A 13,889-nucleotide genomic window follows, 5' to 3' on the forward strand; every position below is an offset into this window, starting at 1 on the left:
CGTATAAATTACGTGAAAAGGATAATTGGGAATTCAAGGAAGAATGGGAATTATTTACAAATTATATGAAGAAACAACAGAGTGATTTACATTCGTTGGCAGGATTTGAATAAACATTAGAACAATGGGAATAATCAGGGAAGGGATATACCGGTAAGAAAAATCCTTCCAGCAGCACCTTAGAGACCAACTAGGTTTGTCATTGGTATCCTATTGGGAAGGGATATGTACAGTTTTATGACATGCAGAAACAATATGCAAAAAATAAATCAGATAAGTGAGCTGAGGGAAGTCCAGGGAGGGGGGGGAGGGGAAAATGTACTGTAGATTATTGTAGTTTTGATGAATTGTATTGGTTTAATATTGATTTAAAAAATGTTTTAAAAAGATTTAACACCAATTCCCCGTATCTCAGCTCTGTGGAGCATTTGGATGATACTGTAATTTTAGAGACAAAGATCTTAATAGCTGGGTTGATTAGCTGCCCGCCCATTGAATGGAAGAACCTGTACAGTATAGCTGCCCAGTAGAACGGCCAGAGATATTAGCTTAACTGCTTCCAGATGGGGTTTCTATGACTTCCCATTGACAAGTAATCCTAGATCAGGCTACATTTCTGTGTGCCAGCCTCCTATTAAATGCTCAGGAGCGGGGCAGATTAAAAGAAGTTGGCAACCCTAGTGGAAACAGTGGCAAACATTGTGAAGTGTATCAACTCTTCTTACCTTGAAGCTACGTATTGTGTGAGGTTTCAATGCACCCAACTGGTAAGGAAGGAAATGCCAGCTTACTTTATTATAATGAGATCTCCGTTACCAAGGCAACAAGAGGCCTGTGTTCTGGAACCTTGTACTGTGACATATGTTCAGGGGCAACCTTAAAATAAATAAATAGATCACCACCATCCTTGTGTGGCGCATGAGGGAACAGCAGATCCTTAAGTCCTGTCAGAGTAAACCTTTCAGATTTAATGCCACTCACACAGAAGGGATATTATGCCTAGATTTCCCTAAATTTATTAGCTTATGAGGACATCTAGTGATCACAGATTTTAGTACAATAAATATGTGCTGCAATTAGTATTTACAGAACAAATATTTGACATCATAGCGCCCCCTACCCTTGCAAAGCCTTCATGTGTTATCATTCACCATTAAAAACCCTTTACAGTATTACAGTACGTATATTTATTCAGCATTCCCTTTCTGGTACGTCAGCTGCCTTGGAGGCCTGTTCTGAGATAACAGGGTAGGGGAATTCAGGCCTAGGAGGCAAATGTGACCCCCAGAACTCTCCATACTGGGGTGGTCTGTGGTGGTGTTGGCGCAGGAGTCTGGGCCAAAGTCCTGCCACAGCAGAACGACCAGGAGAATCTGCAAACTAAGTAGAGCTGACCTACTACGATGTAAGGTTAGTGAACAAATACATACAGTCGTACCTCGGGTTACGACCACCTCGGTTTGCGAACAGTTCGGGTTACGAACTGCGCAAACCCGGAAGTGTTTTCGGCGCACGCGCAATCGCGCGATCTGCGCATGCGCAAAGCGCGAAAATCGCAAAAAACGCGCTTTGCGCATGCGCAAAATGTCGGCGCCCTTTGCGTTCGGTTTACGAACTATTCGGGTTATGAACTGCGTTCCGGAACGGATCGCGTTCGTAACCCGAGGTATTACTGTATTACCATCAAAAATAGGGAGCGACCATTAAGACCTGAGTCTAAAAGTTACCCAACTTGCACGGCTGGTCACAGACTTGCATTCTTAAAAGCTGGACCATTTCATACTGAGGTCCTTCTTTAAGTGAGGCCTAGTGGGCCTTTTCTGTAGTGGCTCCCCATTTGTGGAATGCTCTCCCCAGGGAGGTTCGCCTGGCTCCTTCATTATATATTTTTAGATGCCAGGTGAAAACATTCCTGTTCAACCAGGCATTTGGCTGATTCATATCAGTGGGAGGGGGAGGGGTGTTATTGTGTTGTTGTTTTGGTTTAATTATTTACTTGTGTTTTATCTTGTATTTTATTTTGTGTACTGCCCTGGGGCCTCTTGATGAAGGGAGGTCTATAAATTTAATTAATTAATTATAATAACAATGGGTTTCATTTTCCTTCAGCCTGTGCGCTACAGAAGATGAGTTACTGTGGCTTTGCATTAGCAGAAAGTTGTACAAGGCCTTAGCTCCAGATTGTTGTTGATTTCTCCCTCCAGGCCTCCTGAGAGTGATGATTAACACCTACTGGTAGCTTGATTATTTGGGGTGTTATGGGAGGGGCAGTACCTGGGGGGGGGATACATCATACTCCTTCTACGGCGGTTTGTTCACCTTTGCTCCCTGCCCTGCACCTTTGCTCACAGCTCTCACCTGTGGCTACTAGAAGCTGTCTGCATGCAACAGCAGCCACACCCCAAGAATGGCTTGAACTGTCTGGCTAAACCAGGTGAAGGTAACCTCAGTAGGGACTTCCCCTACATGCAAATACAGGCTCCAGCAATGGAGTGGACCAATAGTGGGTCCAATGGTCAAGAAGGCAGTTTTCTGCATGTGCTGTAGAGGGAAGTGAGGGGCAGGTGGGGCTTGTCAACAGGTGGATGCCAACAATTTGGATTGTCTGCATTTACATGACAATTGCAGGATTTACTTGAGGCAGGAGGCTTTGCATTTCCACAGCACTTTTCCATAGCCTTCCAGCCCTTTACAGAGGTGGGAAGAGTTGGTCTTTGTTGAGAAAAGATGTTGGAAGATGTAGGACGCATAAAGCACTTCTTCAAGCAGTGCATAGTCAATCAAACTGTGGAACCCTTCCAGGAGGCAGTGGGGCCCCCTGACTTGGATGCTTTTAAAAGATTATTAGATTCACAGTTGGAGGCAGCAATGTTCTGAATACCAGTTGCTGGAATGGGAGGGAAGAGTGCTGTTGTGCGTATGTTAAGCTCCCTGGTTCCCCTCCTATAGGCAGCTGTCTGCCATTGTGAGAACAGGATGCTGGAGTAGATGGGCCAGTGGCCTGATCCAGCAGACTATTCTTATGTTGTTAATGACCTGAGTTGTGAGGGGTGGAGCTTTTCTGTGCTTCTGGAAAACAGGCTGCACATTCTGTGCAGACTTGCACAACGGGACAGTGACGTTGTTCAACGTGAAATAAGAGCTGATAAGGCCTGGCTTGCCTATTAGCCTGCTGCTAAGCTTCTATCTGTATCTTTCTTGGAAAAGCAAAACAACTTTGGTTAAAAAAAACCCAACACATTAAAAAAAGCTCAACAACTTTTGGGTCTGGATTTTCACTTTTTGAAATATGGCAACCCTATCATAAAGAATTATTATAGGGCAAGGGTGGAGGGCTTGTGTCCAGCCATATGTTGCTGAACTACAACTACAACTCTTTCCTGGCCTTATGTCCTGCTGGCTGAGTCTGATGGGAGTCCAGCAGCATTTGAACGGCCTCGGACTCATCCTTGTTCCCTCGGGTAATAGCAGGTGCTGCTGCTCTAGCTCTAAACTGCTCATTGTTCTGATTACAAACTGGTGCCTATATTTGAGTTTTAACTTTGGTAATGGCTATTTAAATTCCCATTTTTTCCCAGCATCACAGTGTCAAAGGTGGCTGGTATATGCATCTACCTGCACATCATTTAAAGCTCTACAACTAAGGTCATGTCTACACCGTACATTAAAAGCGCATGGGTCCCTCCCCAACATTAATCTTGGGAACTGTAGTTTGCTAAGTGTGCTGGCAATTTTATCTGCGTGAGGGGCAAACTGCAGTTCCCAGGATTCTTTGGGGGAAACCATGTGTGTTAAATAATATGGTATGGACATGACCAAACACAACTGCTTTTTGTACTGATTTTGTGTTGAGGCTAAAATGAATTCAAATTGGCTACATTTAGCAGTTTTTCAACATAGGCTTCTAGAGTAGCTTCCATTAGTCCTATCATTAGCATGCTTTCTACATTTCAACAAATTAAGCATTGTGGCTGCAGGCAAAAGTTTTGCTCCTTAGGAGTGGGGTGTCAGCCATCTTGGGTGCTCTCCTTGGTTTATAGGGTCAAATATAAAGTGAATTGCTTGGGTACAATTTTAATCTTAATGATTAAGGGGTGGAGCAGTCTTGACTTGTCAGATATATTTGTTCTTGGCTGATAGACAGGGCTTTCAGGAAGAATGACACCAAAGGACAGGGTCCTAATCACTGGAAAACTAACAAATAAGTAAGTTTAGAATTGCTTTCGGAATTTATTTAGTGAGTAAGCCTTGGTGAACATAGAAAGATTTACTCCCAGTTGTATGGCACTACAATTTAAAATGGGCTTTTAAAAAACTGTTTCTAGGGTGCATGAGATAGGGCTTGATTGACAAATGGTCTGATCCTTTATGGCAAAACCAAAAAGACTTTAATATATGTGTCAGCTTTTGACCCAATTTAGGCTGGCAGCTTCTGAAAGGTAAAGGCTTCAGAGGAGATTAAGGAAAAATGCTATTATTAACGCAGGGAGCTAGAACTGAAAATTCAAAGGGGGACATAAGTCACTGCAATAAAAAAAAGGCAATTAATTGGGTTAAAAAATGTTTCTATAGCTGAACCTTCGTATTCCATCTGTCCAAGAACTGGCCATGAATCAAAGATGAATGTTTGAATGGAGCTGATGATTACTGCAGGGGTGGATGTTAATTTATAATACAAAAGATGCTGCTGCCAAAATAGAGTTGAGCAGTAAGTAGCTGAATAGCTATGCTATTATTTTCTAGTTCCAGAGGTGCAATCCCAAAACTAGGCTGCAATCCTAAACAGATGTAATGGGAAGCAAACCGCTTTGGAGACAGTGTAACTTACTCCAAAGTAAACATGCATTTTGTGTGTGTGTTAGTTAACTGAGCACATTCCCTTTCCTGTCCCTATTATTATTATTATTAATTATTATTATTATTATTATTTCAAAAGAAAAATATATACAGTATATTGCAATTATGGCAAGAATAACACTGACTTTAAAATATATCAGTCTCAAGCCAAGCCTTCCTTCAGCATGGTCATAGCACCATGAAAGAATACATCCTTTGCATAGGAAAGATGGTGGGAAAGATCTCCGTAGAAACTTTGGCAGCAACCTCCAGCTGGAGCAAACAATGCTGAGCTAAATAGACAATAGGATGCCCTGGTATAAGGCAGCTTCATATGCACCAGCAACATCAAAACCAAAGGAGACAGCATAAAACAGTGCAAAATTGATAGGGTTTTTTTAAGCAGGGAAAGATGGCAGTGCCATTACAGGGAAGGCTGAGTGCCTCATACCTGACAAAGGAGCAAGAGCCTCTGATGCTGATCTTCATGAATCTGAAAATACCCAAAAGCAGCGGTGTAACTAGCCGCTCGGGTGCCTGGTGTGGGGGGGTGTCCTGCAGCTGGGGGCAGGGTGAGCCACCAATGGGGCGGGGTGATCTGCGCCCATGTGGGGCGGGGCAAGCCTCTCCAATGCTTGGAGTCTCTCCGCCGCCTCCCCCTCAGCTGTAGGGCGACTGAGGGAGAGGTAGTGTAGGCAGACGCAGGTCCCACGCTGCCGTTTTAGGCAGCATGGAACCTGCAGGCGCCTAAGCCACCACATCACCCCTTAAATGTTTCATGAGCCCAGTTTTTTAAAAACTCACTTTGTCACCCCTCCCTCAGTGATGACACCTGGGGCGGACTGCACCCCCACACCCCTTTCCTCTGCCACTACCCCAAACCCTTGGAAATAAACTTATTTTTTTCAGGGGCAACTTTCTTGCTGAGAAAAACTCATATTTAAAAATGAAATACTGTACTCCCTCTCTTGCTGTGAAAAACACCCAACTCTAGTTATGTTGCAATCTGAAATACCTGTAAAGATTGTGACTGGATTCAGAAAAGAGGCCCTGCGTAACTTGGTTTGTTCAGAGGGGCCAGGATGCAAAGAGCTGTATGACTAACACACCTACAGAGCTTTGCATACGGTATTTACTCAAAATACAACCCACTTAAGTAAGACAACAGGCCAGCGTACCGAAAGTGTGCAAATGATTGAGCCAGTGGTTTACTTATAATTGATTGAGCCATTCAGTGCACACCTGAGGTTTACTTAGAATTAAATTCAACATTATCACTCTTAGATAAGTGTGCATTGGATTTTAGCCTAATCCTATGCATGTTTATTCAAATGTAAGTCCCAATATGTTCAATTGTGCTTACTTCTCCTTAAGTGGGTTTACTTTTTTTAACACCTGGAAGTAAATTCACACAGAATCAAATGGAAAGTCAATCTAATTCAGGACCTGGCTGCCTGATCTAGCAGCTTCTCCCCAGCATCTTTTACCTCCACTGTCGAGGCAGCATGTCTCTGAACAGCAGTTGCTGGGAATCCTAAGTGAGGAGAGCGCTGTTGCACTCTGTCCTACTTGGTTTTTTTTTACTCTCCCCGCCCCCTTGTTGTTGAACCCAGCTTCTGCTTATGGGCTTTCCATAGGCATCTAGCTGGCCACCATACGAATAAGATGTTGGATTATATGAATCCTTGGCCTGATTTAGCAAAGCTCTTCTTATGTCTCAGACAGAGGTGTTTTCTAGCTGTGCTCCTTTTAGACATTCAAATATGTGTCTTGTCATTAAATGTAGCTTGAGGTTGTGTTCAAAGCTCCACTCCCATATCTGACATGCCCAAGGTCTTCCCGACCACACACCAGACCTGTTTCCCTCTTCCACATTCACCATTCTCTTTTCAGTTTTGGAACACATGTGCCCGTGAGCCAGTTCGCAGAGACTGCTCTCAGCTTGCATGCATTTAGTCCTAAACTGTGAATTAATACATAGCAGAGAATCTAATTCACACAGCTGTAGGCAACAACAAGGATGTAGATGTTCAGCAACTTGTGATAGCCCCTAAAGGAGTCCTGTAAATACATCAGTCTCGATCAGAAGGTTGGCGGTTCGAATCCCCGCGACAGGGTGAGTTCTTGTTCGGTCCCAGCTCCTGCCAACCTAGCAGTTCGAAAGCCCGTCAAAGTGCAAGTAGATAAATAGGTACCGCTACAGCGGGAAGGTAAACGGCGTTTCCGTGGGCTGCTTTGGTTCGCCAGAAGCAGCTTTGTCATGCTGGCCACATGACCTGGAAGCTGTATGCCACCTCCCTTGGCCAATAACGCAAGATGAGTGCTTCAACCCCAGAGTCGGTCACGAAGAAGAAGAAGAAGAAGAAGAAGAAGAAGAAGAAGAAGAAGAAGAAGAAGAAGAAGAAGAAGAAGAAGAGTAGTAGTAGTTTGGATTTGATATCCCGCTTTATCACTACCCGAAGGAGTCTCAAAGCGGCTAACAATCTCCTTTCCCCTCCTCCCCCCCAACAGACACCCTGTGAGGTGGGTGGGGCTGAGAGACTTCAAAGAGGTGTGACTAGCCCAAGGTCACCCAGCAGCTGCATGTGGAGGAGCGGAGAAGCGAACCCGGTTCCCCAGATTACGAGTCTACCGCTCTTAACCACTACACCACACTGGCTCTCACGACTGGACCTAATGGTCAGGGGTTCCTTTACCTTTTACACATAGGAAGGGAACTGCCACACACAGCCACAGAACAGACTAGGTACCAACCAATCCAGTATCAGGTGGTGCATTCTTCCCTGACCTCAATGGCAGTCTTATTGCAAGAGGGCTTACAGAGCAAAGTAAAAACAAGCAAAGAGCCTTGCAGTGCTTTAAGAGACTAACAAATTCATTTTTTTATAACTATTTATTAAATTTTCCAATTAAACACATTTAAAACAATATACAAAACAAACAAACAAACAAACATTCAAAATACATACATCACTCTTTTAACAATTCTCATTACTCATTACAAAATACTCCGCCGAGTTTGACTTCCCTCCCTCCCCTCAATAGGTTTTCTAATCCGCTCTTATCTCGCAGTTCCTTTATATCTAGTCTTTAAAGTCAATTCGTAGGATTTATTTCAAGCCTGCAAGTGTCTTTAAACCTCTACAATTCTTTTCCATATAATCCACAAATTTACTCCAATCCCTTAGAAACCTTGTCTCCCTCTGGTTTCGAATCCTGCTAGTCAGTCTCGCTAATTCTGCATATTCAATCATCTTTGTCTGCCAGTCTCCGATTGTCGGTAAGTCCTGGGTCTTCCATTTTTGGAAGACCCAAGAGACTAACAAATTCAACCTCACTTCATTAGATGCATTACGTGAAATCTTAGCAGCCAGGCATATAAAGGGAAAATTGTAAGGTGGGATTTGAATGGCAATGGGATACAAAAGTTACAGTCAGTGATAATTAAAGCTTAAATTTATATATGTTGAATGGGTGTGTATTTTACTGTAACCTTCTAAATGGGTAATAAATGCTGAGATGATTGTATTAACAGTAGGGCAGGGAACCATTTGCAAAAAAGAAGACAGCACAGACAACCTGGCACTGGTAAGTTGATTAACATATAAGTATTCTGAAAACAAATCTTTTGTCTTGATTTGATCAAATCGCTTAACTTGATAATTGCTGAGATTGAGTGATTTGATCAAATCAAGACAAAAGATTAGCCATAGAAAGCAGAGATATTCTGGTGTTGCTAAGCTTACTTAAGTAGCATGATTAAAAATATTTTGCCAACCAGTCAGCCAAGTTGTTGTTGTTTAGTCGTTCAGTCATGTCCGACTCTTTGTGACCCCATGGACCAGAGCACGCCAGGCACTCCTGTCTTCCACTGCCTCCCACAGTTTGGTCAGACTCATTTTTGGTTGCTTCGAGAACACTGTCCAACCATCTTGTCCTCTGTAGTCCCCTTCTCAAATAATGCCCTTATAATTAAGAAACAGTGCCTTTTCCTGTGGTATCACCAAACATCTTCCAGCATCTAAAAGGGAATGTGGCCTTCATGCTGAAAAAGGTTTCCGACTCTTGTACATACTTTACTAGGATGTACAGAAATGTAATCCGGAGTAACCCAAGGTTATTTTGGAATGCAAAACCCTTAGTTTTTTAAATGTGATCATCATTAAAATCACGTTGCATATAAACAACAATTTGGGCTGTACCACATGTGCTCAGGGAGTGTGCCAGGTGTGCCCAAACACACACTATTTTTATTTATTTATTAAAGGGGATCAAGTGGAGCAAAGTGAGTTGCTGGCAGAAGAAAAAGGCTGGAATGGATCCAGGGGTGGCAGTTTTCTGCAGGAAAGAGCCACGTATCCATTCCAGCCTTTTATCTTGCATTCCTGCCTGTCTCTCATGTCATTTGTCTGAGCTTCACTTGCCACTTTTGGTGGACAGATATGTGGGGTAAGGGAAAGCTTCTGTGCTCCACAAGCAATGTGGGGAAGGAGCCATCCTGCCCTCTGCCTTCCAGATCTGCCCTGCCTCTGGTCAGCTTAGCAGGAGTCATTTTCTCTGCTTTGCCTTCTTGACCACTCTTGTCGTCGTTGTTTTGTTAGGTCCGTGCCTCTTCACCTCTTCCTTGTGCATACAGTATTTGCTTCACTCAGATGATCCATGGCAAGCCTGTAGTAAATATTCTTAATGATTTTAAATTGTATTCTGATTGCTTCTTATACCTTGTATTCTACGGGATTCAAATCAAGAAGAGAAAGAAGGAGAAGCACTAAACAAGAAGAGAGGCACTAAAAATACAATTAAAGCATACAGCATCTAGCATAGCACATTGCAATTGCTACAACAGGCAGGAAAACAATTCAGGTGGTCCGTCAAGCAAAATTTCACACGTTTCGGGAGGGGGCTGAGAACCAAACCAATCACGCGCTTGGGTTGCCGAGCCTCGCTTCGTGCGCCAAGTGTGGTTTAAATGTCCCGCCGAGGAGGCGGGGCGGAAGCGGGCCGGTGCGCTCCTTCTCCCTCCCGCGGCGCGGCTTAGCGTCTGACCGGCAGGGGGAGGCGGCAGAGGCGACGGCGGGACTGTGCCTAGCGGGGCTCGAGCGCCGGCTGCAGCCTCAGCTGACCGAGGGGCGCCGTGGCTGCTGTTGCCACTACGGCCGGCGCCGCGTCCTCGTCTTCCTCCTGCGCCCCTCGGCAAGGGAGGCCGTCGCCCAGGCGGACTTGCGCCATGGAAGGAGAGCTGCTGCTGCTGCGTTAGCGGCGCTGCCCCTGCTGCTTGGGATCCTGCCCAAGAGAGATCGCAGACGCCGGCGGCGGGATGAGCGGCAGCGCGGCGCCCCCCGGGCCCGGCTCGGGCTCGGCGCCCTGCCGCTTTGCGCACTACTTCGTGCTGTGCGGGATCGATGCCGACAGCGGGCTGGAGCCGGACGAGCTGGCGGGTAAGCCGAGGAGGGAAAGGGAGACAAAGACGGGGGCTGGGCTGGGCTGGGCTGGGGGGGGGGGGAAGCCTGATCCTGTCCCCATTTCTCCTTGCTCGGTCCCGGTCCGCCGCTGCCTTGCTCCTTGGCCGCGTGCGCGCGGTCTCCATCTGTGCCCGGGTTGGAGCGCGGGGGTCTGCGCTCTGCGCGGCGACATTGCGCCGGCCAGGCCCCGCGCACACGCCGCCCGAGGCTCCATTGCTGGAGACTTTACTTATTGTATTCGCAGCTCCGTTTTTTAAAATTTCTCTCACCCGACCCCGCTCCGCCTCCCACAATAGCTCAGGAGGAGCCCTCCTCTAAACACCCCGCTGGTGCTCCTTTCCACAAGCGCCTTCCGCATTGCTTTTCCATGCACGGATCTCCAGATCCGAGTAGCCAGCCTGGCTCTCCCTGCCTCTTCTTATTCCTCTTCGTCCTCCACCCGCTTCCCAAAATCGTGATGCTTCCAGACTGCAGTGGCCAGGTTCGGTTATGTCACTGCCAGGAGGACCCACGTTTCAGTGCAGTCCTCCTCCTCCTCGCGGCTCAGGCTTTATTCCCTGTTCCCCACCCCCCAGTGCCCTGTGCTGCCACCAGGCCTTAGATAATGTGCGTTTGCGAAGGTCTTGAATGTCGGTAGCTGTTGCAATCACCCCCCCTTCGAATGCCCGCTATCTTGGGTCCAAAGAGCAGGGAAAGCTACCTTTGTAACTACTTTGGGAGACTGCAGTGCCTTCGCTTCTGTTCTCTGGCCGGCTTTGGAGGGCTGGGAGGGGGTTGCTTTAAACTACACTGCGCTGGGATTAGATAGCCAAGTAAAACTCCTTGTTGCCAGCAGACCAGACGGAATGATGCTAATTAATATTTCAGTTTTGTATTTTGGCTGGCTAGATAGTTGCAAAAGGAAAAACATATCTTAAGATGTTTTGTTCTATTTTTTTGTACCATAGGTTTAGGTTTCTTTAAAATATATTATTATTTATTATTGGAAGAGTAGTAAGAGGTATTTATTTATATATTTTGTTACATTTTAATCCCACCGTTTAGCCAAGGAACTCAAGGTGTTTGAACCCTGGTCTCCCAGGCCCTAGTTCCAACTCTTTAACCATTACACCACACTAGTTCTTTACATAACAGTGTGAATTATGCATTACAAATTGCAGGTAAGCTTGTGATATTGTTTGGGCCCATGCTGAGCTACATCACTGCTAATATTACTCATTCTGTGCTAGTCATTGTACCAGGCAACCTACAAAAGTTAAGAGACATGGCTTCGTATACAACAAGCTTAATCTAGAAAATTCCGGTGAGGAAAAGTGTTTAAGAGTCTAAGTGAAAAATCCCCCCCAATAGGCTGTCACCCTACAATCCAGTGAAATCAATAGTTCCTAGTCAAAAATCATTATTTTGCGTTAGCTACCAATTTGACGAAGCCCCCCTATATTTTTATCTATCCAAATGCTTACAGACCAGTCTCCCTCCCCCTCATCAGATATCTGGGTATATTGCCCTTTTAGCTGGAATAGTTTGCTTGAGAATGATTTAAAAAATGAGTCTCTCCATCATCCCTAATCCTGAAAGTGTTTGTTGCATTCTGCTAAAAATACTGCTCATATGATTTAGAGTGATTTCAATAGGATTTGTCAAAAATAAATTGTAACTGGTTTGAAGCTGGAGAGATGCCAGAAGCTTTTCTCCGCATAGCTAGCTGTGGAAGTAGGAAAAAGTCTTTCAAAATGTAGAAAGGGGGTTGTAAGAAACTACAAAGACACCTTTTAAAAATGACCTATGCTGGATATGTGGCACTTGCATCTCTGAAAATAAAGTAGGTCAAAATTAAAATGTGCATCTCGTCCAGAAAACTCCAGATTCTGCAGTATGACGACTAGCCAATAAAGGAAAAGGGAGAGCTGTATTCAAACTTAATCAGGATCCATTTGTATGTGAAATAAAAGTAGCTGACTATTGTTGCTAAAGTGGTAATTCAGGTAGAGAGAATCTGTGGCTCTCCAGGTATTGTTGGACTCCCAACGCCCATCAGTCCCAGCCAGCATGGCCAGTGGTCACTGATGGGAGTTGTAGTCCAGCAGCATCTGGAAGTAAACAGGTCTCCCCACTCCTGAGCTATTTACCTGCTTTGCATGAACATTGTAGCCAATTATGAAGCTGAATTAAATAATTTTTAGTAAAGTTTTTGGAATGAAAATAGCTTCTGCTCTGTACTTGCCTTAATTCAGGGTTATTAATTTGACAGAAGGAAATTCTGAAAGGCTCTTAATGATATTTGTCTTGACTAGCCTGTCTCATGATGGTGAACTGTTCTTAAATTTTCAAAAGCAGCGGATATAAAGAATTCTTCAGTTTTTGTTTGAAGTTGAGATCAGCTTCATTTAAAATTCTTTGCATGCTCTTTAAGAAAACTAATTTGCCACTTATTGAGTGAGCTGGTGGCTCACTTGCTGTGTGGGTGACATTTTTTACTTGAAACAGGATGGTTCCAGAGTACTAATACCTGGTAAGCAATCAAATGATTAGGGCCATAATCTTTAACATGTAGCCCCTGTTTCTATTGAGAGGATCCATGCATACCAGAATATAGATTTCACCTGTCTTCATTGCATTCAATTGGATTTGATATGGGATAAGGGGTGATTGTGTTAATGTACCAGCACAGAAATTGCTTCCCCATAGTCCTCATTAGAAAAAGTTAGAAGTTCTTTGTGTTTTGGTGCATATAAGTTGCATGTAACTTTGCTTTTAAAGCACTATTGGAGCTGAATCTGGGTTATGTACTTGAATTCTCATTGAGTTGGTTTTTATTTTATTTTTTTAAAAGCAGTAATTAGCAAATTGTTTCTATATAATTTTTTAACTTTACAATTGATTTGACATTGCCATTTTGTATATGTTGCACATTGTAACTTTTAGTAATTTGATGCCCATTTATGTGATGAAATGATCTAATGTAATGTATACATCTGTGACAGAATCAAAGCTATTCTAATAAGGTTTTGGTTTCCCACCTGGAGCCTGAGTGTGTGTGTTGGTCTCAATCTCAAAGATGGCTTCTGTTTACATACGTGCTTGTTTCAGAAATAGAACCCTGCTGGTTCCTCTAGCATTGAAGGTGCACCAGGGTTGATTTGCATAGTATGACCTTTGGGAGTTTTAACTAGAGTAATTTCCAATTTCTCTTTCTGAAAATAGGGGCATTTACATGATGGTGTTGATTAGGAAGTTCTCACTGCTTGTAAGTGTTAATATGCTTGTTGCTGTTTCCTGAACTGCAAAAGAAGATTTGCAGTATCCTGAAGGTTAAATGCAAAGAAACACAGCAGGTTGGAGAACCATTGGTCTAAAGCAGGCATCCCCAAACTTCGGCCCTCCAGATGTTCTGGACTACAATTCCCATCCCCCCGACCACTGGTCCTGTTAGCTAGGGATCATGGGAGTTGTAGGCCAAAACATCTGGAAGGCTGAAGTTTGGGGGGTGCCTGGTCTAACTCTAAAGTTACCCTTTATATGCTAACTTGCTTTCAAACTGATGAGTAGTAAAGATGCTGTTAGATTCCCCCCCCTCCTTGCTGATTGTCT

At 44.3% G+C, this 13,889-nt stretch overlaps 1 protein-coding gene across 3 annotated transcripts in view; it reads left to right on the top strand.

Moving 5' to 3' along the window:
* The first annotated feature begins 9,891 nt into the window (after positions 1-9,891).
* Positions 9,892-13,889, top strand: part of DENND5B (DENN domain containing 5B) — a 99,670-nt gene continuing 95,672 nt past the window's right edge. For 2 of the 3 annotated variants that reach the window (XM_035126605.3, XM_035126607.3), the window contains exon 1: positions 9,900-10,274. In XM_035126605.3, the coding sequence (XP_034982496.1) occupies positions 10,154-10,274 (121 nt within the window). In that variant the 5' untranslated portion in view covers positions 9,900-10,153. Of the gene's footprint in view, positions 10,275-13,889 lie in introns of all 3 variants that reach the window. The other variant, XM_035126606.3, reaches the window with a different exon arrangement.

Source organism: Zootoca vivipara, chromosome 9, assembly GCF_965207765.1.
Source record: "Zootoca vivipara chromosome 9, rZooViv2.hap1.1, whole genome shotgun sequence".
NCBI lineage: Eukaryota > Metazoa > Chordata > Lepidosauria > Squamata > Lacertidae > Zootoca > Zootoca vivipara.